General features: G+C 41.5%; 1 long non-coding RNA gene and 1 gene segment (V, D, J or C); one reads left to right on the top strand and one right to left on the bottom strand.

The window, feature by feature from the left end:
- Positions 1 to 27,475, bottom strand: part of LOC140716614 (uncharacterized) — a 101,589-nt gene that overhangs the window by 36,405 nt on the left and 37,709 nt on the right. The gene's annotated exons all lie outside the window — the stretch shown is intronic.
- Positions 1,353 to 16,707, top strand: LOC140716230 (immunoglobulin heavy constant gamma 2-like). The segment is given in 4 exon segments: positions 1,353 to 1,648; positions 1,731 to 2,054; positions 4,642 to 4,784; positions 16,418 to 16,707. Coding segments are annotated over 4 exon segments (744 nt in total).

Consider the following 27,475-nt stretch of genomic DNA (forward strand, 5'->3'; position numbering starts at 1 on the left):
CTTTGGTTATGTCCAGTATGCTCTTGAAGGCACACACTCATCCACACAGGTCTTGATGAAGTTGGTGACAACTGTGGCGTATTCATTTCGATTTGAAGATAAGTCTCTGAATATTGTCTAGTTCACCAACTCAAAGTCCTGTAAGTGCAATTCTGCCTTCCTTGACCAAACCTTCTTGGTCCTCACTACCAGCAGTGTGGACTTTAGTCTCTGCCTGTATGCCGGGAGTTGAAGTACAGCCAGGTGATCAGCCTTACCAAAATTTGGCCATGGGCTGACACGGTAACCATTGTTGATGGTGGTATAACAGTGGTTAAGTGTTGGCTCCTCTGGTTCCACATGAGATATGTTAGTGGTTGTTGTTCAAAAATTTCCTCAAGATGCCCTGGTTCAAATCCTGGTGGGCTATTTCGTGTTTAGTGATCACGGTGCTCAGCTCCCCAGTGACTGCCCGATGTTCGCCTGAGGTGGCTGCCCCCACACCATGCCTGGATCTGCTGTAGACTAATGGACTGAAATTGTTTGCAATTATTCATCGACAACTCCATTATCACTGGGTCATGTGACAGGGTACTGAACCCAGCAGGATTTAATCATGAGCTGTGTCCTGCAATGATCTTTGTTGGTCCTGCAACTATTCGCTGATATTACTAATGATGTGAATGATGGGACACAAAGCCGTGTCTATGAGTGTCCAGCAAATGAAAAGCAGACTCCACGGTAAGTAGAACGGCAGGGAGGTTTGAAGTGTAGAGCTGGAAACAGATGAAGTGAACAGGACAATTGGAACAAAGTGAGATCATTGACTGCGGCAAACAAGTTACAGAGATGAAAGGAGAGATTTTTCATGGGAGATCCGAAAGTCAGCATCAGAATTTTCAATCTGGAGGAATCCAAGGCTCAGTCTGAACAGATATGAGGCAGCTCTTTGATTCAGGTCACTGTCAGAAATGGATCTACAGACTCTCACATGCTCCAAGACAAGAAGATTGCAGAAAGTGTTGTCTTTAATGAGAAACTGCATCTCTCATTGCAATTCGCAGCTCCAATAGCATATTTCATTGGCATTCCAGCAGCAAAATGTCACGTAGCTGGGCAACTGTCCTGCAGTCCCTGCTGTGACCCGACTGGGTCCCAAGGAAATCAGCTCCTTGATGTTTGATTTTGTTTTCTCAGTCAAAGGTTGTAAGCAGAGATGAGCAACCCACTCTGCAAACAAACCTGATTTCATTCCAATGTACAATTCTGTACAAATTGAGCTTCAGGATAAGTCTGAGCTGAAGTTGTCAAGCCAGCTGACAGCAGATATTGTCCAGTTTGTAAATTTTCTATTTCTCATCTACAGAGTTGTCTGTCTTTATCCAAAATCCCTCCATTGAAGAGATGTGGATCAACCAGACCGCTACTCTGGTGTGTATGATTGTGGGTGCTGATCTGAGCCAGGTCCAAATCCACTGGCAGGTGAACGAGGGGAAGAAAATCAAAGCAAATGTGACCAAAAAACCGAGAGAGGAAGGAACCCGAGACACAGTGATCAGCCAACTCCAGACCAGTGTGGAGGAGTGGGCCAGTGGGGTGGAGTACACTTGCTCTGCCCAACAACCTTCTTCAACCTCACCAGTATCAGCACGGACAAAAGATACCAAAGGTGGGCAAGAGGTCAGCGATTAAAATGGACAACGTTGTTACCTCAGTAAAAATGTTTGACATTTCCATTGTTTGCTCATCAGTTCCAGTGGAGACAAAAGCTCCCAAAGTCAGACTGCTGCCACCTCCCGGGGGAGAGACCAAGAGTGGGAACACGGTCACCCTCGAGTGTGTTGCCTCTGGATTCTACCCGAACCAAATAACCATCACCTGGAAGAAAGGAGACTCTCTGATCTCTTCCAACATCAGTGTGAGACCAACTGCTCTGGAACAGGCGGGGACTTTCATTGCCAGCTACGTCCTGACTGTGAGCACAGAGGAGTGGAAGGAAGGCTCAGTTTTCAGATGCACAGTGTCTCATCCCCCCTCCAACACCAGCGTCAGGCAGGATGTGAAAATCATTCAAGGTATGATTCTGAGATTCACTCCACTGTTGACATCCTCTGCCACAGCCACAACCCAGGGCCAAGCAAGGTCAATAGGTAACGGCAAGTGTGGCATTGTTGTAGTTGTGTGAGTGGATTAATAATGTAGAGGCAGAGAGTGGGAAAGAATCAGAGTTCATCCGATGCTTTCAAAACTTGACTCTCTTCCAAACTACCAACACAAGGTCTGTCTGTCCATCAGTAAGTGCCCATCTGGGCCCCTCTGTCACATCTCAGACAGATGTGTGAGAGTGCAGCACTCCCTCAGTACTAGTACCAGGATCACTGACCTACAGTCTGTTCCCAAGCCTCAGGACAATGGCGTGAACACACAACCCGAGGTGACTGTGCCGGATTCTAGTTTGAGATTACAAACTATTTCTCTGAAATTCTTTGGTGAAGGACACTGGCCTTCCTACCCTGTTTACCCATATCCATCAGTCCCACACCAAACTCTTCACTGCTCTGTGATCGGTCCGCTGGAGCAGAGCAAGGAATGCCGGCCTTGTCAGTGAGGGAATGATGAAATAATGACTGCAGGATCAATGTTTGCTCACCAGCGTCTCAGAAACATGAAGCAAGTCTATCTGTCAGCAGAACTGGAGGAACTGAGTTTCACTGGAGCAGGCATTGTGGAATGTAACTGGACACCAGACAGTTGTTGAGTTCCAGTAAACCAGAGAGATGCACAGTACTCAGCCAGGCACAGAACTAGTGCTGAAGCAATAGTAGAGAGTACACTTGTGATGCTATCTCAATGTTATCCCTTTCTCTGTCCATAAATGTTCTCTAACCTGCTGAATACTTTCCACAATTTCCCTTTCATTTCTAAATGTAAAAATCCTTCATATTTTAGATGCAGAGAGATCTCTAGTGGTGTAAGTATTGGCCTGGATGGTGTAAGAGTATAATATTCCCAGTAAACATCATATAAAAAAAAGTCCATTCCCAATAGGAACCTTCTAAAGTTACCCTTCCCCACCAGATGAGATGGAAAGAAGTTGGGTCACTGGCTTCTCTGCAGCAGAGATTCCCATGGACAGAGTGGCCGACAACTCCAATTGTCAACCTTCAATTGATAGTTGATCCTACAACAGTGTGATTCACATCACTAAAACACGCAAGACTACCTGCAAGTCCTTTCTCATTAACTCTAAGTGCAAATATATATTACTTTACTTTATTGTTACCAAACAATTGATACTAGAGCGTACAATCATCACAGTGATATTTGTTTCTGTGCTTCACGCTCCCTGAAGAACAAATCAAAATAAATATAATAAAAATTTAAATTATAAATCATAATTAGAAAATAGAAAAGGGAAAATAAGGTATTGCAAATCAGGTCCAGATATTTGGAAGGTACGGCCCAGATCCGGGTCAGGATCTGTTCAGCAGTCTTATCACAGTTGGAAAGAAGCTGTTCCCAAATCTGGCCGTACAAATCTTCATGCTCCTGTACCTTCTCCCAGAGGGAGGTGGGACAAAAAGTGTGTTGGCTGGGTGGGTCTTGTCCTTGATTATCCTGGCAGCACTGCTTCAACAGCGTCTGGTGTAAAGTGAGTCCCAGGATGGAAGATTTCTTTGTGTGATGTGCTGGCATCACTGTGATAGTGATGTTCACTATCTTCTGCAGCTTCTTCCGGTCTTGGACAGGACAACTTCCATACCAGGTTGTGATGCACCCTAGAAGAATGCTTTCTACCATGCAACTATAAAAATTAGTGAGGATTTTAGGGGACAGGCCAAATTTCTTCAGCTTTCTCAGGAAGTAAAGACACTGGTGGGCCTGCTTGGCAGTGGACTCTGCTTGGTTAGACCAAGTCAGGTCATTTGTGATATTCACCCCGAGGAACTTAAAGCTTTTGACCTGTTCCACCTGCACACCACCGATGTACATGGGGTTGTGCGGTCCGCTACTCCTTCTGAAGTCAACAACCAATTCCTTTGTCTTGCTGACATTGAGGGATAGGTTATTGTCTTCGCACCATGCCACCAGGTTCTTAATTTCCTCTCTGTACTCAGACTAATTTCATGATTAAATACATAAAAATAAATTACTAACACTTCTGAGATCCTGCAGTTCTTGTTAACACTTCCTTGTATCAGGTCTGATCTTGTTGGAAACTTGTGTAGACTACTTGAGAGGCTAAACATTCCGGATTGGTCTACAGTTTAAAATATACAAAGTTAATTGACAGGGAAAGGTACTTTATTTACTTTGTGAAGACATTTGGTGAACTCATTCAGAAAGTGGAGAGTTACAGAAAGAAGGGACAATATGTAGCCAGTGATGCCCTGGGACCTGCAGCAATGTGTTGAGTGCTGACACTATTCACTGGATTTATTCATGGTTTAGATATTGGGCAGAAACACACATGACCAACTTTGCCACTCACTCAAGGCTGGCAGATCCATCAGCATCTGGAAGGTTTTAACTACAGAGAAAATAATCGATGAAATGAATAGGCAGCAACCAAGTCCTCAAGTTTACTCAAGTTTGTTGCCATGTTGATCTTCATGAAACATTGACAAGAAACTAACTCTCTCACTTTCTCAATTCTTTCAGAAATCTGCACAGACTTGACAGGAGAGGAGGGGAAGGAAGAACAGGGACACGTGGATGGAGATGACAATGTGCTTACAGTTGCTGCCTTTGCCATTCTGTTCATCATCAGTTTCCTCTACAGCACCTTTGTCACCGTTGTCAAGGTAACTAATTGACTAACGGAGGCATTCCATGAAACCCAAACTTTCACCTTCCTTATCTCACCACATTGCATTCTCTGACACTGCAACCCCAACGACAGCACAATCAACAGACAATGGAGTCTGAGGCCTTTCACAACCGCTCGGACTTTACAACTTTCCTCTTTACTCCGAGCCTCTGGGCCTTGATAAGCAGAAGTTATGAGGTGTACAAAAGGGACAGATTACACCTGAATCCATGGGGGACAAACAGATTTGCAGACAGGTTTGCTAGTGCTGTTCAGAGGGGTTTAACCAAATTTGGCAGGGGAATGGGAAATGAAGTGAAAGGGATGAGGATCAAATCATTGGTTTACAAACAGAGGCAGTGTGTAGTGAGACTGCTAGAGAGAAGCCGATGTTTGTGTAAAATTGCACTCTATAGGATGAGTTGCAATGTAAAAGGGGGACAAAATTTTAAACTGTGATGAATACAGAACTGAAGGTGTTATATTTGAATGCACAAAGTATATGGAGTAGGCTAGATGAACTTGATTGGCATGTATGAACTTGTGGGCATCACTGAATTCTGGATGAAAGAAGATTACAGCTGGGAGCTTGATGTCCAAGGATAGACATTGTATCAAAAGGACAGGAATATAGGCAGAAGGTGTGGTGTGGCTGTGTTGGTAAAACATTAAATCACAAGAAAGTAGGGACATAGGATCAGATGGTGTAGAATTTGCGAGAGTGAAAGACGCTGATGGGAATTATAAACAGACCTGCAAACAGTATAGCAAATATGTGGTCTACAAATTACAACAGGAGACGGAAAAAGCACGTCAAATGTTAAGATAATCATCGGGAATTTCAATATGCAGGTTGATTGAGTCGGATTGCACCAGAACCGCAGGGGAATCATTATCCTGGCTTCAAAATTTGTTGATGCTGCATGGGAGAGTTTAAGGGATTCCAATAGGGCTGAATTTGTTAAGTGTATCCAGGAAGGTTTCTCAAATCAGTATGTGTACGGTCCAATGAAAGTACGGGCCACCCTGCTCCTGGTACTGGAGAATGAGCCTGGACACGTGACTGACCTGTCAGTGGGTGAACGGTAACGAAAGCGTGACAACTCATTAACTTTTAGGATAACTATCCACAAAGATAGGTATTATCCTTGTGGAACAATTTTAAATTGGCATAGGGCAATTTACAAGGGCATTCGGCAGGAACTAAGAAGTGTTAATTGGAAATACCTTTTCTCTGGCAAGTCCACATCAGATATGTGGAGGGTGTTTAAAGAGCAATTGCACAGAGTACAGGAAAAGTATGATTCTGTCAGAAGGAAGGATGGGGATGAAAAGATAAGAGAACCCTGGATGTTCAGAGACGTGATGAATTATTCAAGCAGAAAAAGATAAAGTATGTAAATCTTCAGAGGGTAAAATCAAACAAAGCACATGAGAGGTATAAAGAAGCTAGAAGGGAACCAAAGGGAATTAGGAAAGCCAGGATGGGCCATGAAAAGTCCTTGGCAAGTTGGAGTAAGGTGAATCCCAAGGCATTATATACATGTGTCAAGGGTAAGAGGATAACTCGGGAGAGGGTGGGACCACTCAATGATAAAGGGAGAAATATCTGCTTGGATGCAGAGAATGGGAGTGAGGTACTTAATGAGTACTTTGCTTCAGTCTTTACAAAGGAAAAGGATGTGGAGGATCAAGAGATCAGTGCTGAGTGTATAAATAAATTCAGGCATTTTGAGGTAAAATTGGAGGGAGTATTGGACCTCCAAAAAGCAATTAAGATGCATAAGTCCTCAGTATTAATGTTGTACCTCTATTTATGAAGGGAACAAGGGTACACCTTTAAGGGCAAGGTCCTTAACCGTGTTGCTGAGCAGAGAGATCTTGGGATCCAAGTTCAAATTCCTTGAAAGTGGCTTCACAGGTCAATAAGGGGCTAACAAGGTTTATGGAAGGATTGCTTTTATTAGTTGTGGCATTGAGTTCAAAGGTCAGGAGATTATGTTGCAACTTTACAAAACTCTGGTTCAATCACATCTGGAGTATTGCGTAGAGTTCTGGTTGCCCCACTATAGGAAATATTTTGAGGCTTTGGAGAGGGCGCAGAAGAGGTTTATGAGGACGCTGCCTGGTTTAGAGAGCATGTGCTATCATGAGAGGCTGGATAAAGTTGGTTTGTTTTCTTTGGAGCATCAGAGCTAAAGCAGGATCTATAGAGGTTTTCAAGATTATGAGAGGCATAGATAGAGTGGACAGAGAGTATCTCTTTCCCAGTTGTTTTAAGGAAGTAGGAGGGCTATGGACAAGGCGTAAGTAGGAGGGACTGATGTCTGGATGGTTTTGATTTGCTTTACAGCTTGTTCAGCACATCATTGTGGGCTGAATGGCCTGTGCAGTACTAAATCATTTTGGTGCCGGATCCCAAGGGAATGAATTTGTAGAATGACTACTAGCTTGCTTTTTTAGAGCAGCTGGTGTTAGAGCCCACTAGGCAATTAGCTATCCTGGATTTGGGGTTGTGCAATGAATTGGAGTTAAAATAAAAGGAAATCTTAGGAGCCAGTGGTCATAATATGATAGAATCCACCCTGTAATTATTTTGAGAAGGTGAGCTAAAGTCATACTTATCAGTATTACTGTGGAGTAAAGGGAATTTCAGAGGCATTGAGAGGAGCTGGCCAAAATTGATTGGAAGGGGATACTAGCAGGGATGATGGCAGAGAAGCAATGGCTGGAGATTCTGGGAGAAAATTGGAATGCACAAAATAGATGCATCCTAAAGAAGAAATATTCTACAGGCCAGATGATGCCAGACAGTATCTATGGAAAAGAGTAAACAAAAGATGTTTCAGGCCAAGTCCCTTCATCAGTCTGAAACATGGACTGTTGACTCTTTTACACAGATGCTGCCAGGCCTGCTAAGCTCAACCAGCACTTTGTGGTGTTGCCTTAGAACCCATGGTACTACAGGAAAGATACTGGGGTGGTTAGAACCCCGGCTGATTGTCAGGAGGCAAAGATTAGGAATAAAGGGAGCCTTTTCTGGTTAGCTGCCGCTAACCGGTGACTATATGCGACAACATCTCTTCATGTAAAATATCAATAATTTGGATAATGGAATTGATGGCTTTTATGGCAGGGTTGCAAATGATACAAAGATAGGTGGAAGGGCAGGCAGAGTTGAGGAAGCTTCTTATGGTGGAAGAGTCTATGACCAGAGAGCACAGCATCAAAACTGAGGGGCCTTTTTTAGAAAGGAGATCAGGACAAACTTTTTTCAGCAGAGAGTGATGAACCTGTGGAATTCACTGTCACATGCAGCTGTGGAAGCCAATTCTTTAGGTATATTCAAGGCAGAGGTTGATAGATTCTTGATTAGTCAGGGCATGAAGGTGTACAGGGAGAAGGCAGGAGATTGGGATTGAGAGGGAAAATGGATCAGCCATGATGAAATGGTGAAGCAGACTTGATGGGCCAAAATGGCCTAATTCTACTGCTATAACTTATGGTCTTAATGGAGAAGTTCTGAGGGTTAAGAGCTATTTCAAAAAAACTGGGGTTGATTAGGATTAGTCAGCAAGGCTCTGTGTGTGGGAGATTATGTCTCATGAATTTCCTCCATTTCATCCCTGCACCACCTTCCATAAGACCATAAGGTTTCTCTCTTTCTGTTCCCATTTGTTCATTCCTCATCTATTATGGCAAAGTAATTTAGTGAGAATGGCTCCAGGGACAGTGTTTTGCTCTCTGTGTGGGATGTGGGAAGTTTGGGAGACTCCAGTCTCTCAGGTGAACAAATCTGTACCAGGTGCACCGAGTTGCAGCAACTGAGAGAATGTATTAAGGAAATGGAGCTGCAACTCGATGAGCTTTGACTCATACGGGAGACTGAGGAGGTGATAGACAGGAGCTACAGGGAGGTAGTTACACCAAGGCTGCAGGAGACAGGTAGCTGGGTGACTGTCAGGAAAAGGAGGGCAAATGCACAACCAGTGCAGAGAACACCTGTGGCTGTTCCGCTCAATAATAAGTATTTAACTTTAGATACAATGGAGAGGAATTGACCTACCGGGGGGATCCAGAATGACGGGGTTTCTGGCACTGAGTCTGATGATGTGGCTCAGAAGAGGAGAGAGGTTAAGGGGAATGAAGTGAGGATAGGAGATTCCTTTGTCAGACGAACAGGGACGAGGTTCTGTGGGCTTGATAGAGACACACAGATGGTATGTTTCATCTCAGCTGCCAGGAACAGGGATGTCACAGATCATGTCCATGGCATTCTCAATGGCAAGTGTGAACAGCCAGAAGTCTTTGTTACAAGACACTCCAAACTGCACCAGTTTCTGAGAGAACGGATATCTGTCACGGCCCCTTTAAGGGTTCATGATGGTCCTGCTAATTGATCATCGTGTATGGGCACCAAAAACTGAGTACTTAAGGAATAGCTGAACAGAGGTTTGGTGCTCAATCGTGAGCCAACTGGTGATATCATTCAGCATTTCTTTTGTGCTCAGATCTAGTTTGATACCGCGTTTAGAACCTTGCTTCATTTACCCCAGCAACTTGGTCCAAACCATCCTCATCAAGGACTCTTGTAACATTACAATTGAACCAACATGGACCCAGTGGGATATCAAAATCTTTTGTCCTCTGTGTTACGAGGATTACCAGACAAGGCTCAGAGATTCATGAACTCCAGGTAGGCATTCAACAACTTTCGCAAGGAGGAAGCCAAGGTCGCTCAGGAGAGCCAGCACATCATTCAACCCCAGAGAGATTTGACAGTGACTTGGGTTCTTGCTGTGGCCCTTCACCCGATGCTCATTCATGTTTGAACAACAGCTGTTCCAGTTCCCTTCAGATCAAGGAAAGGTGGCCTTCATTATCTCTCTCCGGACTGGAAGAGCTCTACCTTGGGCCACAGCGCATTGGGAACATAGGTCAGAGATCTGCTCGGATTTTGAGGAATTTATGACTGCGAGGAGGAAGATGTTTAATCACCTCACCAGAGCCAGCGAGCATCGGATCACTTGATGAAGATTCAACACGAGCTATGGTCCATGGCCAACAACACAGTTGAATTTTGGATCTTAGCCCAGGAGAGTGGTTGGAATAGGGAGGCTGTGGCCATGTTCTACTGCCACGAATGAACTGAAGGACGCCTCACCTTGGGAGAGACAGCTGAGATCTTAGAAGCTTTCAGTGATCTGTGCATCCATCACAATAATCGTGTGGCAGAGTGAAGGTGGGACCACTTCAGGAAATCAAAGTGAGTCAGTCCAATTCTAGTCCCTATGCATCAGTTTCACTCCCCCAACCTTGGACCATAAGCAGCCCATCACTACTCAAGATCCAGTCGAACTCATGCAGCTTGGTTGTACTGGACTCTCTGCCGATGATAGGTCCCGGTGTCAGAGTCAAGATCGCTGGGGAAGTATGTCACTGGTGGGCCAAATGTCCCAGGTTGTGGACTGGAGGGAGGGGAGAATCATTGCTTGCTCCAGTCATCATAAGAGGGTTTATTTGTGCCATGGTGTTCTGAGACTCAGACTCTCCCATGGCCAACAACCAATAAGAGGGCAGCCTTCAGTGTGAGGTAACCTGAGACCTTCTAGAGACTGTCCTCAAGGATGAACAAGCTGTCTTCAGTCAATGCTCTGCAAGTCCCAACACTCTCTAGTCAATTCCCCTAGTTCAGCAGAGGACCAAGGAAATATCTGAACAGTCTGGGGAACTTGCAGCCAAGCTTATGAAATCCAGCCACCAGGTCTAAAGGAAGGAAGAAGACTCCTTTACGCTGAATCTCAAAGTTGATTTCCAAGAGGGAAATAACCCTCCGTAAAGCCTCACTGATGATTCAGACGGGGATTTGAGGAGGAAGAAATGTTCAAAAGGCAAGATGATGCAACCATGGTGAACAAGGGAAGTCAAAAGCAACGTAACAGCCAAAGAGAGGGCATATAATTGAGCTCGCATTGGTGGGAAGTTAGAGGATTGAGAAGCATTTAAAACCAACAGAAGGCAACTAAAAAGGTCAGTAAGAGGAATAAGATGGAACGCTAAAGGAAGCTACTCAACAATATTAAAGAGAACACCAAATGTTGCTTCAGATACATAAAGTGTAAAAGAGAGGCAAGAGTGGGTATCGGACCAGTGGAAAACAATGCTGGAGAGGTAATAATGGGGGACAAGAAAATGGTGGACACACTAAATAAGTATCTTGCATCAGTGAGGAAGACACTAGCAGTCTGGTAGAAGTTCCAGGCGTCAGGGTCATGAAGTGTGTGAAGCTATCATTACTACAGAGAAGATTCTTGAGAAATTGAAAGGTCTGAAGGTAGATAAGTCACGTGGACTAGATGGTGTACACCACCACATTCAGAAAGATTATATCTTTTTATATGTCAGTGATTTGGATGTTGGACTTTATGGATCTGTTGGAAAGTTTGCAGACGATATGAAGGTAGGTCGAGGGGCAGGTAGTTTTGAGGAAGTAGAGACGATACAGAAACAGTTAAATAGATTAGGAGAATGGGAAAGATGAGGCAGATGGAATACAATGTTGGAAAGTGTATGGTTATGCACTTTGGTAGAAGAAATGAAATGGTTGACACTTTTCTAAATGGACAAAAAATACAAAATTCTGAGGAGCAAAGGGATTTGCGAATCCTTGTGCAGGATTCCCTCATGGTTAATTTGCAGGATGACTCTGTGCTGAGGAACTGAACCTTTCTGAAAAATTTTCATGTGATTCAACCCCCAACTTTAAAAAAACCATGAACACTGGTAAGGCAAGCCATATGTTGGATCTGCGTGCAAATCAATGGAGATAAAAAGAGAGAGTGGGAACCTGCAGACCTTCAACCAATAGAGGTAGATAGTCTGCATTTCTCCAGCTAGATGTAAGACGGGCCTTTTAACCGATGGTGGCAAGGACAGAAACAGATAGGTGGGAGGTCTGGTTTACTGTGTCTGCCTGACTTTTTCTCTGGTGTTTCCCTTCTCTGTCTTCCCTCTGCAAACAGCCTATTGCGGGAATGGCCTGTGTATACTTACATCCTGACACTCTCACAAACATCCTCTCCACATCAACCCTATCTGGGCTTTTCACTAGTTGATAATGTTCTGAGGTTTTTATGGCAGTTGGCAAAAAGCTTTAAGGTGCATTATCGGCACTACAGAACCAGAGTGTGGGTCATCATATCATGACACACATTTTTAAATTTGACCCCCTATTTATATTTGTATCAAATTTATAAAATGACCTGTTCTTAAGGAACTGCACTATTTATTTAATGCAATAATCCTGCAGTCCTTTCTGCAAAATGCTGTTAATTTTAAATTTAATTTTATTCAGTGATAACTCTAAGATCAATCAACCCCTCTCTTGATTATGTCTTGTTGATTACAATATTCACAACTCCCTGTATTGTGTTTCTTCATGAAAAACAGTGTACTTTAACTCTGTGCCCAAAACTCAATCTTGATGTTATCACCTCCTGCTCTTTCCTGCATTCCTCAACTATCCCATTTCTTTCTGGACATTATTATGTGGTCGAAATAAGGTTTGTATTACCTTACTTACAATGTCTTGTCTTGCCTCAAAATGTAAATCTTTTTGAGTCCTGATTGTTGTCCTTGAATCAGACAATATTACAAATCTCATCGGTCTTACCTCCTCCACCCACTGCAAAGTGAATAGTCCAGCTGTCATTTCCCCTGTATACACTGAGAAATCATCATTTTTCCTCACCTGCTTTTTCATGTTCAAATCAGGCACTACCAATCCTACCCCTAATCTACCATTGCCATTTTTGAAGCATTTGTTTGCATTTGTAAATATACAGTACATAATGATCATTATTTACATGAGCTTCAACTATATCTTGATTTAAAATCAATTCTCTATTTTTCTGTCTCTTTCTGAATAATTTAGGATCCACTTCTGGTGCTTCACACAGTCATGGAGACAGCCCAGGAAAAGGCTCTGTATCACTCACTGCCTTATTATTAATTATTGTCCTTTCTGCTTTTCCGTCAATAGTCCATGCAAAACTTCTGAATTTCCTTCTTTCCTTTTCCCAGCATGGATCTAAAAGCTGTTTACTTGGATGATGTTCTCCAGGCCCTTGTAGGTTTACCCAATATGTTAACACAAGCTGAATTCTTCTCAGTTCCAGAGGTGTCTCTCCCAACTCCACCTGCATTGCCACCACTGGTGTCCTTATGCCCCACTGATTAACCTTAATGCGTGACTTTGAATTATATCCAGTTTATTGAGCACACAGTGTGATGCTGATCCATACACCATACGTCCATAGTCCAGTATTGATCTTATTAATCCTATATATATTGCTTTCAAGGGATTCCTACCAGCTCCCCATTCCTTTCCTGTTGAACACCTCATAACATTTAGCACTTCCTTACTTTTGGTTATTATTTCTTTAATATGTGTTGACCATGTGAGTCTTTCATCAAACCAAATTCCTAAAAATGTAAATGTATCCACACTTTCTAATTCTGTACCATAAAGTTTTAGTTTCAAGTGTTGTTCTGTATTCTTTCAAGTGAAAAACATTATTTTGGATTTCTCTGCTAAAAATCTGAATTCCCATTTTCATGCCCAATCTTCCACCTTAACCTAAGTTTAACCTTAACCTTAACCTTGAAGTTTCCGTGTTATAAATTCTACATTCCCACCCCTTTTCCACATTGCTCCATCATCTAGAAATAATGATATTCCAATACTACTATTTCTATTGGAAAATATATCATTTATTATGATAGTAAATAATATTCTGTTGTTGGTTTACAAACAGAGACAGTGTGCAGTGAGACTGCTCTCCACGGTGACACACCAAATCTCCTCAAGCTCCTAAAGAAATATAGCAGCTGTTGTGCCTTCTCTGAAGCTGCATCAATATGTTGGGTCGTCTGGGTCTTGATAAGGAAAAGGTGGAAGAATATTCACAGGTTGCACGTGAATCCAAGGAAGATAAATATCTTTGTGGGCAGCTTTGCTGGAGCTGTTCAGAAGGGTTTGAACTAATTTGACAGGGGATGGGAAATGGAGTGATAGGGCTGAGCTTCCAGACGTTGGTTTAACAACAGAGGCAGTGTGTAGTGAGTCTGCTAGCAAGCAAAGGCTGATGATAGGGCAAAATTGCAGTCAATGGGATGAGTTGAAATGTAAAAGGGGGACAAAATTGAGAAGGATAATGAACATTGGGGTGATGTCAAGGATACACATTGTATAGAAAGGACAGGGAGGTAGGCAGAGGGCTTGGTGCAGCTGTGTTGGGAAAAAATTAAATCAAATCATTAGAAAGAAGTGACGAAGGATTGGAAAGTGTAGAATTGTTGTGGGTAGAGCTAAGAAACAGTAAGGGTAAAGTCCTTGATGGGAGTTATGTACAAACCTCCGAACAGTAGCAAAGATGTGGTCTACAAATTACAATGAGAGATAGAAAATGCATGCCAACAGTGCAGTGTTAAAAGAGTCATCGGGAATTTCAATATGCAGATAGATTGGGGTGGTTTGCACGTGAACTGGAGAGGAGCCAATATCCTGGCTGTGAGATTCACTGATGCTACCTGGGAGAGTTTAAACTAGTTTTGTAGGGGGCTGAGAACAAGAGTCCCTAGTCAGTAGGGAATGGATCTGATCAGAAATTAGACGTCAGAGAAGGTATTGAAAGGCAAAATTGAAATGACGGGTAGGATGAGTCGGATAGTTTGAGGTGTGTATATTTTAATGCTGGGAGTATTATGGGTAAGGGTGATGGATCAGTACATGGAACTATGGTGTTGTAGCCATTACTGAAACTTAGTTGACAGAGCGGCAGGCAGGAATGGGTGATTAATGTGCCAGGTTTTTGGAGTTCTAGAAAAGATAGAGGAGCAGGTAAGGGGGTGGTGGGGGGGGGGGGTTGCACTCCTTATCAGGGACAATATCACAGCTGCACTCAGAGGAGACATAATGGAGAGGTCAGAAACTGAGCCCATTTGGGTGAAACTCAGAAATGGGTAGGGTGCAATCCCACTGATGGGATTGTACTATGGACCCCCTAATAGCCACTGGGACATTGAGGAGCAGATATGTAATCAGATGAAGGAGAAGTGTAATAATAATAGGGTTGGTGTCATGGGGGAATTTCAGCTTCCCTAATATAAACTGGGAGCTTCTGAGTGTAAGGGGTCAGATGGGTTTGAATCTGTTAAGTAGGTTTCTTAAATCAATGTGTGAGTCTAGTAAAAGGAGGGACCAAACTGTACCTGGTGTTGGGGAATGAGCCTGGCCAGGTGACTGACCTTTCAATGGGTGAACAGTTCGGGAATCGTGACCACAACTGGTTAACTTTCAGGACAGCTATCGACAAGGATAGGTATGGTCCCTTGTGGAAGAGATTTAAATTGACACAGGACAATTTACAAGAGCATTAGACAGGAACAAGCATTAATTTGGGAACACCTTTTCTCTGGCAAGTCCACATCAGATGTAAGACCGTGAGACAGGAGCAGTATAGGCCATTCAGCCCATCAATGCTGTCCTGCCATTCCGCCATGGCTGAACCCGAACTCCACTCAACCCCATACACCTGCCTTCTCACCATATTCTTTGATGCCCTGACCGATTAGGAAACTATTAACATCCACCTTAAATATATCCACGATTTAGCCTCCACTGTAGTTTGTGGCAGAGCATTCCATAGATTCAGCATTCTCAGGCTAAAAAAATCGTTCCTTACCTTTGTTCTAAAAGATTGCCCCTCAATTTCGAGGCTGTGCTCTCTTGTTCCAGATACCCCCACCAGAGGAAACATCGACTCCACATGCATCCTATCTATTCTTTTCAACATTCAGTAGGTTTCAATAAGAATGCCCCACATTCTTCTAAACTCCAGTGAGTACAGGCCCAAAGCTGCCATATGCTTCTCAAACGTTAAACCCTTCATTCCTGGAATCATCCTCATGAACCTCCTCTGGACTCTCTCCAATGAAAACACATCCTTTCTGAGATATTGGGCTCAAAACTGTGGCCTGATTAGTGTCTTATGAAGCCTCAACATTATCTCCTTGCTTTTATACTCTATTCCCCTTGAAATAAATGCCAACATTCCATTTGCTTTCTTCGCCACAGACTCGACCTGTAAATTAACCTTCTGGGAGTCTCACACAAGGACTCCTAAGTCACGTTGCACCTCTGATGTTTGAACCTTCTTCCCATTTCGATAATAGTCTGCACTGTTGCTCCTTTTGCTAAAATGAATTATCATACATTTCCCAAGATTGTAATTCATCTGCCACTTTTTGCCCATTCTTCCAATTTGTCTAAGTGGTACAGCAATTGCATTGCCCAAATAGCATAATTCTGCTCCTATATCTTATCTTATGGTTTTACTCAGAAACTGAAACATTAGCCCAACGGTGGATCACCCTAAAGGTCTGAACTGGTATTCATATTTTTGTTTTGGAGTGACCTCAGAGAATAATGATGGACGTCTCTTCATGGGATTCCATATCCTGCAATGAGGACAAACCGTCTGTTATTTTGTTCACCTGTCCTCACAGGTTAAGGTCTGTGCTGCAACTTGTCACACACAATATCATACTCTCCTGTCTATATTTCAGGCTCAGCAGTGACCAGCAGATACACGCCCCACACTCAGACAAGAGATCCCCGTGTGGCTGCGATGTTTGGAAATGGAGTCTCCATCTCACTCACTCGGCAATCCGAGGCTACTGCACTGCAACTGCTCATTTCAGAATATAAACCGCTAAATGCACCGGGGATGCCAGATGGAAAATGGGGGCACAGAGCCGGTTAGGTGGGCGGAGGGACAGCAGTGGATGATACATTGGGAAAATGGCAGGATATGTGACACTGGAGGGGGTATACAAGAGGGGAGAGGAAGGCAGCATTAAGCCTTGGGAATGGGGAACAGGGGTTGGGAGTTTTGTTAGTGAAGGAGAAGAGGGAGGTGAGGAAATGGATATTATTGTTAAGGGCAAGAATTTGATGTGGGGGGTGATTGTGGTGGAGGGTGGGCTCAGTGTATTGTCCTGTCATATTTTGTAATTCAGACATTACGGAAATCATTGCCTGTAGCATTTCTTTCATTATTCCGCTGGAGTTTATTTCATGATTTGAAATTGTATTAATTAAAAACAAAGACAATGAGAAAATCAAGTGTCTGGAGTTGATAAAACTGAGAGAAGCCATTCATCCCATCTTATTTCCCTCATCACTGCAGTGACTTCACCTGCCTACAAGTACAACAAGTGGGTATTGCATCCCATAAGACCATAAGACAAAGGAGCAAAGTCGGCCATTTGGCCCATCGAGTCTGCTCCACCATTTCATTATGAGCTGATCTAATCTCCGCTTTAGTCCCATTCCCCCCCACCTTCTCACCATAACCTTTGATGCCCTGACTACTCAGATACCTATCAATCTCTGCCTTAAATACACCCAATGACCCGGCCTCCACTGCCACCCGTGGCAACAAATTCCACAGATTCACCACCCTCTGGCTAAAATTTTTTTTTCGCATCTCCGTTCTGAGTGGACGCCCTGCAATCCTCAAGTCATTTCCTCTCGTACTAGACTCCCCCACCATGGGAAACAACTTTGCCACATCCACTCTGTTTGCCTTTCAACATTCAAAATATTTCTATGAGGTCCCCCCTCATTCTTCTAAACTCCAAGGAGTACAGTCGAAGAGCGGTGAAACCTTCCTCATATGTTAACCCTCTCATTCTCAGAATCATTCTAGTGAATCTTCTCTGAACCCTCTCCAATGTCAGCACATCCTTTCTTAAATAAGGAGCCCAAAACTGCACACAGTATTCCAAGTGAGGTCTTACCAGTGCCTTATAGAGCCTCAACATCACATCCCTGCTCCTGTACTCTATTCCTCTAGAAATGAATGCCAACATTGCATTCGCCTTCTTCACCACTGACTCAACCTGGAGGTTAACCTTAAGGGTATCCTGCATGAGAACTCCTAAGTCCCGTTGCATCTCAAACTTTGAATTCTCTCCCCATTTAAATAATAGTCTGCCCATTTATTTCTTCTACCAATGTGCATGACCGTACACTTTCCGTCATTGTAATTCATTTGCCACTTCTTTGCCCATTCCCTCAATCTATCTAAGGCTCTCTGCAGACTCTCTGTTTCCTCAGCAATATTTGTATCATCAGCAAACTTAACACAAAGCCATCTATTCCATAATCCAAATCGTTGATATACAATGGAAAAAGAAGCGGCCCCAACACGGACCCCTGCGGAACACCGCTGGTAACCGGCAGCCAACCAGAATGGGATCCCTTCATTCCCACTCTCTGTCTCCTGCCAATCAACCAACAGTTTATCCACGTATGTAACTTTCCTGTAATTCCATGGGCCCTTTTTTTTGTTTAGCAGCCTCATGTGCGGCATCTTGTCAAAGGGCTTCTGAAAATCCAAATACACAACATCCACTACATCTCCCTCGTCCAGCCTACTTGTAATTTCCTCAAAAAATTGCACTAGGTTTGTCAGGCAGGATTTTCCTTTAAGGAAACCATGCTGAGTTCTACCTATCTTGTCATATGCCTCCAGCTACTCCGTAACCTCATCCTTGACAATCGACTCCAACAACTTCCCAACCACCGATGTCAAGCTAACAGGTCTATAATTTCCTTTTTGCTTCTTTGCCCCATTCTTAAATAGCGGAGTTACATTTGCAATCTTCTAGTCCTCTGGAACCAGGCCAGAATCTATCGACTTTTGAAAGATCATTGCTAATGCCTCTGCAATCTCCACTGCTACTTCCTTCAGAACACGAGGGTGCATTCCATCTGGTCCAGGAGATTTATCTACCTTTAGACTATTCAGCTTCCTGAGTACTTTCTCTGTCATAATTGTGACTGCGCATATTTCTCTTCCCTGACACCTTTTTTTAATTTTTTAAAATTTTATATATATTTTTATTAAATTTTTAAGAGAATTACATAAAATGAATAGAATAATAGAGTAATGAAAATTAATATTAGCCCTCCCCCTCCCCTTAACCCTTCCCCCCTTAACATCCTTGTCTAAAAAAAAAGAAAAAAGAAAAAAAAGAAAGAAGTAAAAAAGGTTTGCCTGGATATCTGAGGATCCCCACATGCTCGATGGAGTTCAAAATAACTTTAGTATATATCTTTTTTTCCTCCAAATAACTAATAATTTTATCTTCAAATGACCTATATATTTAGTCCTATCTTTTGTAGATAGGGGTGCCAAATTTTCAAAAATATATCATATTCATTTCTTAAATTATAAGTAATTTTTTCAAGTGGAATGCAGCTATATATTTCATTATTCCAATGGTCTATAGTTAAGTATGAATCTGATTTCCAAGTAACTGCAATAGCTTTTTTGGCTACTGCCAATGCAATTTTTATTAATTTTTTCTGATATTTATTCAATTTAGGTTTCGGTATTATCCCTTCAATGTCGCCTAATAAAAATAATATTGGGCTATGTGGAAGTTGTATTCCAATAATTTGTTCCAGTAAAAGTCTTAGCTGACACCCTTGAATGTCTGGTATATTGCTGAAGTCTTCCTCAGTGAAGACTGATGCAAAATACTTGTTCAGTTCCTCCGCCATCTTCTTATCTCCCATTACAATTTCTCCAGCATCATTTTCTATCAGTCCTACATCTACTCTCACCTGTCTTTTACTCTTTATATACCTGAAAAAGCTCTTAGCATCCTCTTTGATATTATTTGCTAGCTTCCTTTCATAGTTCATCTTTTCCCTCTTAATGACCTTCTTAGTTTCCTTTTGTAAGCTTTTAAAAACTTCCCAATCCTCTGTCTTCCCACTAAGTTTTGCTTCCTTGTATGCCCTCTGCTTTGCTTTTACTTCGGCTTTGACTTCTCTTGTCAGCCACAGTTGCATCCTTTTTCCATTCGAAAATTTCTTTTTCTTTGGAATACATCTGTCTTGCACCTTTCTCACTTCTTGCATAAACTCCAGCCACTGCTGCTCTGCCGTCCTTCCCGCTAGTGTCCCTTTCCAGTCAACTTTGGCCAGTTCCTCTCTCATGCCATTGTAATTTCCTTTACTCCACTGAAATACCGACACATCGGATTTCGGCTTCTCTTTCTCAAATTTCACAGTGAACTCAATCATGCTGTGATCACTGCCTCCTAAGGTTTCTTTCACTTCCATCTCTCTAATTACCTCTGGTTCATTACACAATACCCAATCCAGACAATCCCCTAGTGGGCTCAACAACAAGCTGTTCTGAAAAGCCATCTCGTAGACATTCTACAAATACTCTCTCTTGAGATCCAGTGCTGACCTGATTTTCCCAATCCACTCGCATGTTAAAATCCCCCACAATTATCATAACACTGCCCTTCTGGCAAGTGTTTTCTATTTCCTGTTGTAATTTGTAGTCCACATCACTGCAGCTATTTGGAGGCCTGTAGATAACTGCCATCAGAGTCCTTTTACCCCTGCGATTTCTTAGCTCAACCCATAAAGATTCTGTACCTTCCAATCCTATGTCAACTCTTTCTTTTTTTTTGTAATTTTTTTTATATTGAAGTTCATCATCAAACAAACATTTCCATAAGATGTGTTTCAGACATTGTACATATATATCATATAATCAAATATATCACAATCTCCAGAAAGTATTTATCTGAGGTATACACTTATAGAAAAGAGCAGAAAGAGAAAGCAAGCAAAAGGAAAAAACTATGTACAAGTAGGGAGTAATTTTTTTACAACATATTCATTGAATTATGAGAATAAAATCAGGCCTATGAGGCATTATGTAGTTAAATCATTTTTCCCAGTATGAATCAAATTGTTCCAGTTTATGATTAACAGATGCTGTTATCTTCTCCATTTTGTAAATGTCCATTGTAATTTCCATCCATGCATTTAAAGTTGGGCTCTCCTGTGATAACCATTTCCTAGTAAGTGTCTTTTTCCCAGCCACCAACAGTATATTCATTAAATATTTATCTCTTTTCAACCATTCTTGAGGTATATATCCAAAATATATGGTCTTACTCTCTAAGGGTATTTCACATTTAAAGATGTATTGTAGGGCATTGTGTGTCCCCCTCCAATAGTTTTTGATAACAGGGCAGTCCCAAAAAATATGATAATTATTTGCATTTTGATTTCCACAATTTCTCCAGCAAACAGAGAGGTTACTATCATAATGGGATTTCTGAGAGGATGTAATAAAATATCTTATCAAGTTTTTCCATCCAAACTCCCTCCATTTCTGGGAACTGGTACACTTCCATTGATAACTCCATATTATTGTCCATTCTTCCTCAGATATAATTATCCTTCCTTCCTTCTACCATTTTGTTTTAATGTATGAAGTCGAATGTGTTTTAAAATTTGATAACCCCTTATACATGCTTGAAATGATTCTACTACCATTATCTGAATTATATGCTTTTCAAAATAGCTCTATCAAGCATGTACTTGCCTTGGTTACATTTTTAAGTGTCTTATTAACATATTGTCGCATCTGTAAATATCAATAAAAATCTTGTTTTTCTAATGTGTTTCTCTTTAAGCATTTCAAAACTGAACAGTGTTCCTTCTTTCATTAAGTTGCAAAGAACTGTTATTCCTTTAGCTGTCCAGTCCTTAAATCTAGCATCCAATTTATTTGGTGTAAAATCTGAGTCATATGCACACTATTTAAGAATTACAATATCTCCCTCTAGATTATATTCTTTTATAGTAGTTTTCCCTATTTTAAGAGTCTATTTCACCCATGGATATCTATAGTACTTATGTACCTTTGCAGGTTGTTATCAGCCAAAATTGCTTGTATGGGGATGGGAAGTACCCACTCCTCAATGTTTTTCCATTGAGCGTCATATGATGGGTTGCACCAACATATCACAGCAAAATAATAATCTCTAAGAGAAGGTAGGCCCCATGTCCCTTTTTCCTTGGCTAATTGCAAAGTTTTGAGACGAACTCTAGGCCTTTTACCCTGCCAAATATACCTTGATAACATCTTGTTCCACTCATTGGATTGATTTTGATTAATCTCTATTGGTAGGGTCTGAAAGAGATATAACAGACTGGGCAGTATATTCATTTTAATAGACTCAATCCTTGAACTGAGACTGAAAAAAGCAATCAGGTTCCACCTTGCCATATCTTCCTTAATTTTTTATATAAAGGCTGATAATTACCGGTACATTCTGATAATTTTGTCAAATCTTTTGGCATAATGATGCCCAAATATTTGAAAGACTCTGTCTGCCTTGCCCAGGGTTATCTACTTTCAATTTCTCTTGGTGGGCTATAGTAATATGCAAGGATTGCATCAATTTAGGTAAAGAGTATGTTGGTTGCCATAGATAGATCAAAATGTCATCTGCGTAACAAGCCAATTTATGCTCTGTCCCTTTAATAGAAATTCCCCTGATATCTTCATTTTGTCTGATGTATTGAGCTAATGGTTCCAGATATAATGCAAAGAGTAGCAGTGACCATGCACAACCCGGTCTCATGCCCCTTTCTAGGGTAAGACTATTTGATAAATATCCATTGATTTTAATCCTAGCAGTAGGGTTGTCATATAGTTTCTGTATAGTTTTAGTAATTGTGTCTTGGAAACCAAATCTATGTAAAATTCTGTAAAGGAAATTCCAATTAACCGAATCAAATGCCTTTTCATCATCCACGCTTATCACTATTGCTTCGATTTTATTTTTTTGTATATGATCCATAATGTGAAATATCCTTTGTATATTGTCTTGTGTTTGGCGTTGTCGTATAAAATCTGTCTGATCGTTACATATCAGCATGGGTAGAAACTCCTCTAAGCGTTTGGCCATGATAGAGGTAAATAATCTATAATCTACATTAAGAACAGATATTGGTCTAAATGACCCGCATTCCATTTTATCCTTGACTTCTTTCAGTATAGCTGAGATTATCGCTTCCGTCCAACTGGGTGGCATTTGTGCCTGTTTTAGAGTGCAGTTCAGTGTGGGGAGTAAAGCAGGAATTAACTCATTTTTAAACTCTTTGTATCACTCTGCCACATACCCATCTGATCATGGTGATTTGCATAATTTAAGCCTACTAATCGCAGCTTTTAATTCAACTTCAGTTATGTCAGTTTTGTTCTTCGCTTAAAGTGGATAACTCTAGAGAATTCAATAAGGTGTCAATTTGGGTTATGCTTCCCCCTGGAACTTTGGAATATAGAGTTTTGTAAAACACTTCAAAAGATTCTTGAATTTCACTTACCTTATTTTTTTTATCATTTTCGTTCTTATGTCCCTAATTCTATGAATTGTATTTTCTGATATCTTTTTTTCAATTTCCACACCAGTATTTTTATAGACTTTGATCCACTTTTATAATGTCTCTGTTTCAGAAACATTACGTTTTTCCTGATTTCTTGCGTAGCCAAACTAATAATTTCATTCCTAACTTTTTTTTAATTTCCCCTAATGTATCCTGTCCCAAATTCATTTTTTGCTCTATTTTCTTTAGCCTATTTTGTAACTCCTCTAATAGATAGATAGATAGATAGATAGATAGATAGATAGATACTTTATTCATCCCCATGGGGAAATTCAACTTTTTTCCAATGTCCCATACACTTGTTGTAGCAAAACTAATTACATACAATACTTAACTCAGTAAAAAATATGATATGCATCTAAATCACTATCTCAAAAAGCATTAATAATAGCTTTTAAAAAGTTCTTAAGTCCTGGCAGTAGAATTGTAAAGCCTAATGGCATTGGGGAGTATTGACCTCTTCATCCTGTCTGGTTTTATTCCTTATTTTTTTCTTATATGAAGATATCGCTATAATTTTCCCTTCTAAGACAGACTTCAGAGTATCCCATAGAATGGGAAGTGAAACCTCTCCATTATCAATAGATTCTAAGTAGAGACCAATTTCTTTTTTAATTTGTTCCTTAAAGTACGGATCATTGAGTAGACTTGAATTTAGTTTCCAAATAGTATTCTTTGGTTGTAGGTCAAAATCAACAGATAAATATATAGGTGCATGGTCACTTACATCTATTGTCCCAATTCCACAGGTGTTTATTTTGTCTTTGTCTTTTCCAAATGTTATGAAATAGTCTATTCTTGTATATACAAAATGAGGAGCAGAATAATGAGTGTAATCCCTTCTGTCGGGGAAAAGGTCCCTCCATATATCAATGAAACAAACATCCTCAAAATGTGTATTAACTTTCTTATGTAAGGATTTTGTTTCATAGGTTTTTCTTTTGGAAGAGTCTAAGTTTGGTTGTAATTGTAAATTTAAGTCTCCCCCACATATCAGGAGACCTTCTGTTTCCGCTACCATAATATCAGTAATTTTCTGAAAGGAAACAACAATATCACTTCCCGGGGGTGCATATATATTCAATAGAGTAACTGAATTTCCATCTATATTCCCGCTTACCAGAATATATCTGCCTTTTTTATCTCCCATTTCGAATACTTTTTCAAAATTTAGCTTACTTGAGATAAGAATAGCTACTCCTCTCCTATGTCCTGATTTTTATGAGGAGAAAAACAAATAGTGAAGCCCATTCTCTTTACTTTTCTATGCTCATTATCACTTAAATGAGTTTCCTGTAAACGTACTACATGGGGTTGTTCTTTTCTCATTTTGGATAAAATTCTATTTCATTTGATTGGATTTAATAGCCCATTGAAATTAAAAGAAATGAATTTTACTTTGTCCTTAGCCATCTGTATTTATCTGTCAATGTATCCTTGAAATTAGCAGAATAAAACTTAATTGATCTACTCCCTGAACAAATAAGAACCAAGAAAGGCAAATAATAACAAAAATGGCAAACGAACGTGTGATTCCAAGGCTGAGGTATCTAGTAGATGACCCTGCGTTGAGCTAGAGGAAATGTCTAGCTGTGGGGGATAACCCCTCCTACTTGTGAGTTGAGGGCCCCCATTGCAGTATTCATAAAATTCAGTGAACAAATCCATATATATATTCTCATTTTGGTGGGGAATTGGAGTAAGTGAGCGAACAAAGAATAACAACTAAGTAATATAAAATCCACATTATAATAAGTATTTCTTGAGATAGGTATATCACCGTCTACTTTTGCTTTCATTTAGTTTCTCAACACTTTTAAAGTTAGCCAAACATTATGGCTCTTCTGGAGGGGATGAGGGCTGTCTTTGGAAAACTCTCGGTCTCTTCCTGATATACTTCTCTCGGCCTCCTCCCGTCTCCTGCCTTCTCGATTCTCGCACTATTTCCCAAGCGGAGCGGGATAATTCCTCTGCCAGGCTTTCCCTCGGTTTGATTCGCTTTACTTCAGAGTATTCCTTACATTTCTGCAGGACTGTGGGGGGGGGGTGGATCTTGGTCGAAATATATTAATTTATCATCTAAAAGCTCCCTCTTCTTACCCCAGGCCCTTCGTAGAATCTCCACCTTGGTATTGTACCGAAGGAATTTAATTATTATTGAGCGTGGCTTATCTGCTCTATCTTGGGTAGGCTTCGGGATAAGCGCACGATGGGCTCTCTCGATTTCCAGCTCCATAGTTGAGGGAAGCTCCAGCAACTTTCCGACGAACTCTGTCATAGACAATCCCTCTGCTCCTTCGGGAACGTTGAATATTATGATGTTTCTCCGCCATGATCTTCCCTTCAGGTCAAGCAGTTTACCTTCTTGGTGATTTAATATTTTTATCATCTTACTCAGTATCCGTTCTACGTTTTGAAAGCGATCTTCCACCTTCTCAATTCGATTCTCTGCCACCGCTATTTTTTGATTGACGTTGGCGAGCTCTCACTTAATATCATTTAGCTACTGCTTTATATCTTTCTGGAACTCCCTTATCTCCTTCAAAATTTCCATCATATTTGCCGCTTCGCCTGAATGAGGCTCAGCGTCCGCCTCGCTAGCACACGGTTGGGTAGGAGAGCCACTCACTGCACTCCTCTCGGACGCAGGCTCCACAGGGTCGCTTTTTTTATTTCCATTCTTTTTCCCCATTCTTGCCCCTCTTTTCAGTTCAAATATTTTTCAAAAAGTACTATATTTGATGGGTTAACAGGGCTTAATACGCATTTTTCCGGAGGAGCTAGTGACTTAAGCTGCCATTCTCGACGATGAATTCACCGGAAAACATGTCAACTCTTTCTAATGATTTAATATCATTTCTGACCATTAAAGCCACGCCACCCCTCTACCTAACTGTCTATCCTTCCGATACACCGTGTATCCTTGGACATTCAGCTCCCAGAGACATGCATCTTTTAGCCACGTCTCAGTGATGGCCGCAATATCATACCTGCCAATCTGTAACTGTACAACAAGATCATCCACCTTATTCCTTATGCTGCGTGCATTTAAGTATAACACCTTAAGTCCAGTATTTGGAACATTTTGCATTGATTGCACTGCAACTTTATTGCACTGCAACTCATCCCAATGGCTGCAAATTTGCTCCATCATCTGCCTGTCCTTCCTGACATCCTTACTGCTCACTACCTTAGATCTATTTCTGTTTTCTCTCTCCTCCGCTCCATCATTCTGCTTCCGATCCCCCTGCCAAATTAGTTTAAACCCTCCCTTACAGCTCTATTAAACCTACCCGCCAGGATATTGGTCCCCCTAGGATTCAAGTGTAACCCATCCTTTTTGTACAGTTTACACCTGTCCCAAAAGAGGTCCCAATGATCCAGAAACTTGAATCCTTGCCCCCGCTCCAATCCCTCAGCCATGCATTTATCCTCCACCTCATTTCATTCCTACTCTCACTGTCGCGTGGCATAGGCAGTAATCCCGAGATTGCTACCTTTGCGGTCCTTCTTCTCAACTGCCTTCCAAACTCCCTATACTCTCCTTTCAGGACCTCTTCCCTTTTCCTACCCATGTCATTGGTACCTACATGTACCACGACCTCTGGCTCCTCACCCGCCCACTTCAGGGTATCTTGGATGCGAGCAGAAACATCCCGGACCCTGGTACCAGGGAGGCAAACGACCATCCGGGTCTCCTGATTGCGTCCACAGAAATGCCTATCTGACCCCCTAACTATCGAGTTTCCTATTACTTGGCCAGTTATTCTGATGTTAGTGGTTGGGAAGATTTTGGAGTCGATTGTTAAGGTTATAGTTTCCAGGTACTTGGAGGCACATCGTGAAGTAGGCCACAGTCAGCATGGTTTTCTCAAGGAAAACTTTGCCTGAGAAATTTGTTGGAATTCTTTGAAGACTTACCAAGCAGAATTGAATCAGTGGATATTGTGTACTTGGATTTTCAAAAAGCATTTGACAAGGCGCTGCACACGAGGTTACATCACAAGTTAAGAGCCCATGGTATTACAAGGAAAACACTAGCATGGATACAGTAGCTGATTGCCACGAGGCAAGGAATGGGAAAAATGGGAGCCTTTTCTGGTTGGCTGCTGATGACTAGCGGTGGGACTGCTTCTTTTAACGAAAAATGTCAATGACTTGGATGATGGTAATGTTGACTTTGTTGCAATGTTTGTGTATGAATCAAGATGGATGAAGGGGCAGGTAGCTTTGGGGAAGTACAGAGGCTACAGAAGGACTAAGACAGTTTGGGAGAGTGTGCAATGAAGCAGCAGAAGGAATACAATGTTCAGAATTGTATGGCCATGCACTTTGGTAGAAGAAAT

This window comes from Hemitrygon akajei, chromosome 25 (assembly GCF_048418815.1).
Source record: "Hemitrygon akajei chromosome 25, sHemAka1.3, whole genome shotgun sequence".
Lineage (NCBI taxonomy): Eukaryota > Metazoa > Chordata > Chondrichthyes > Myliobatiformes > Dasyatidae > Hemitrygon > Hemitrygon akajei.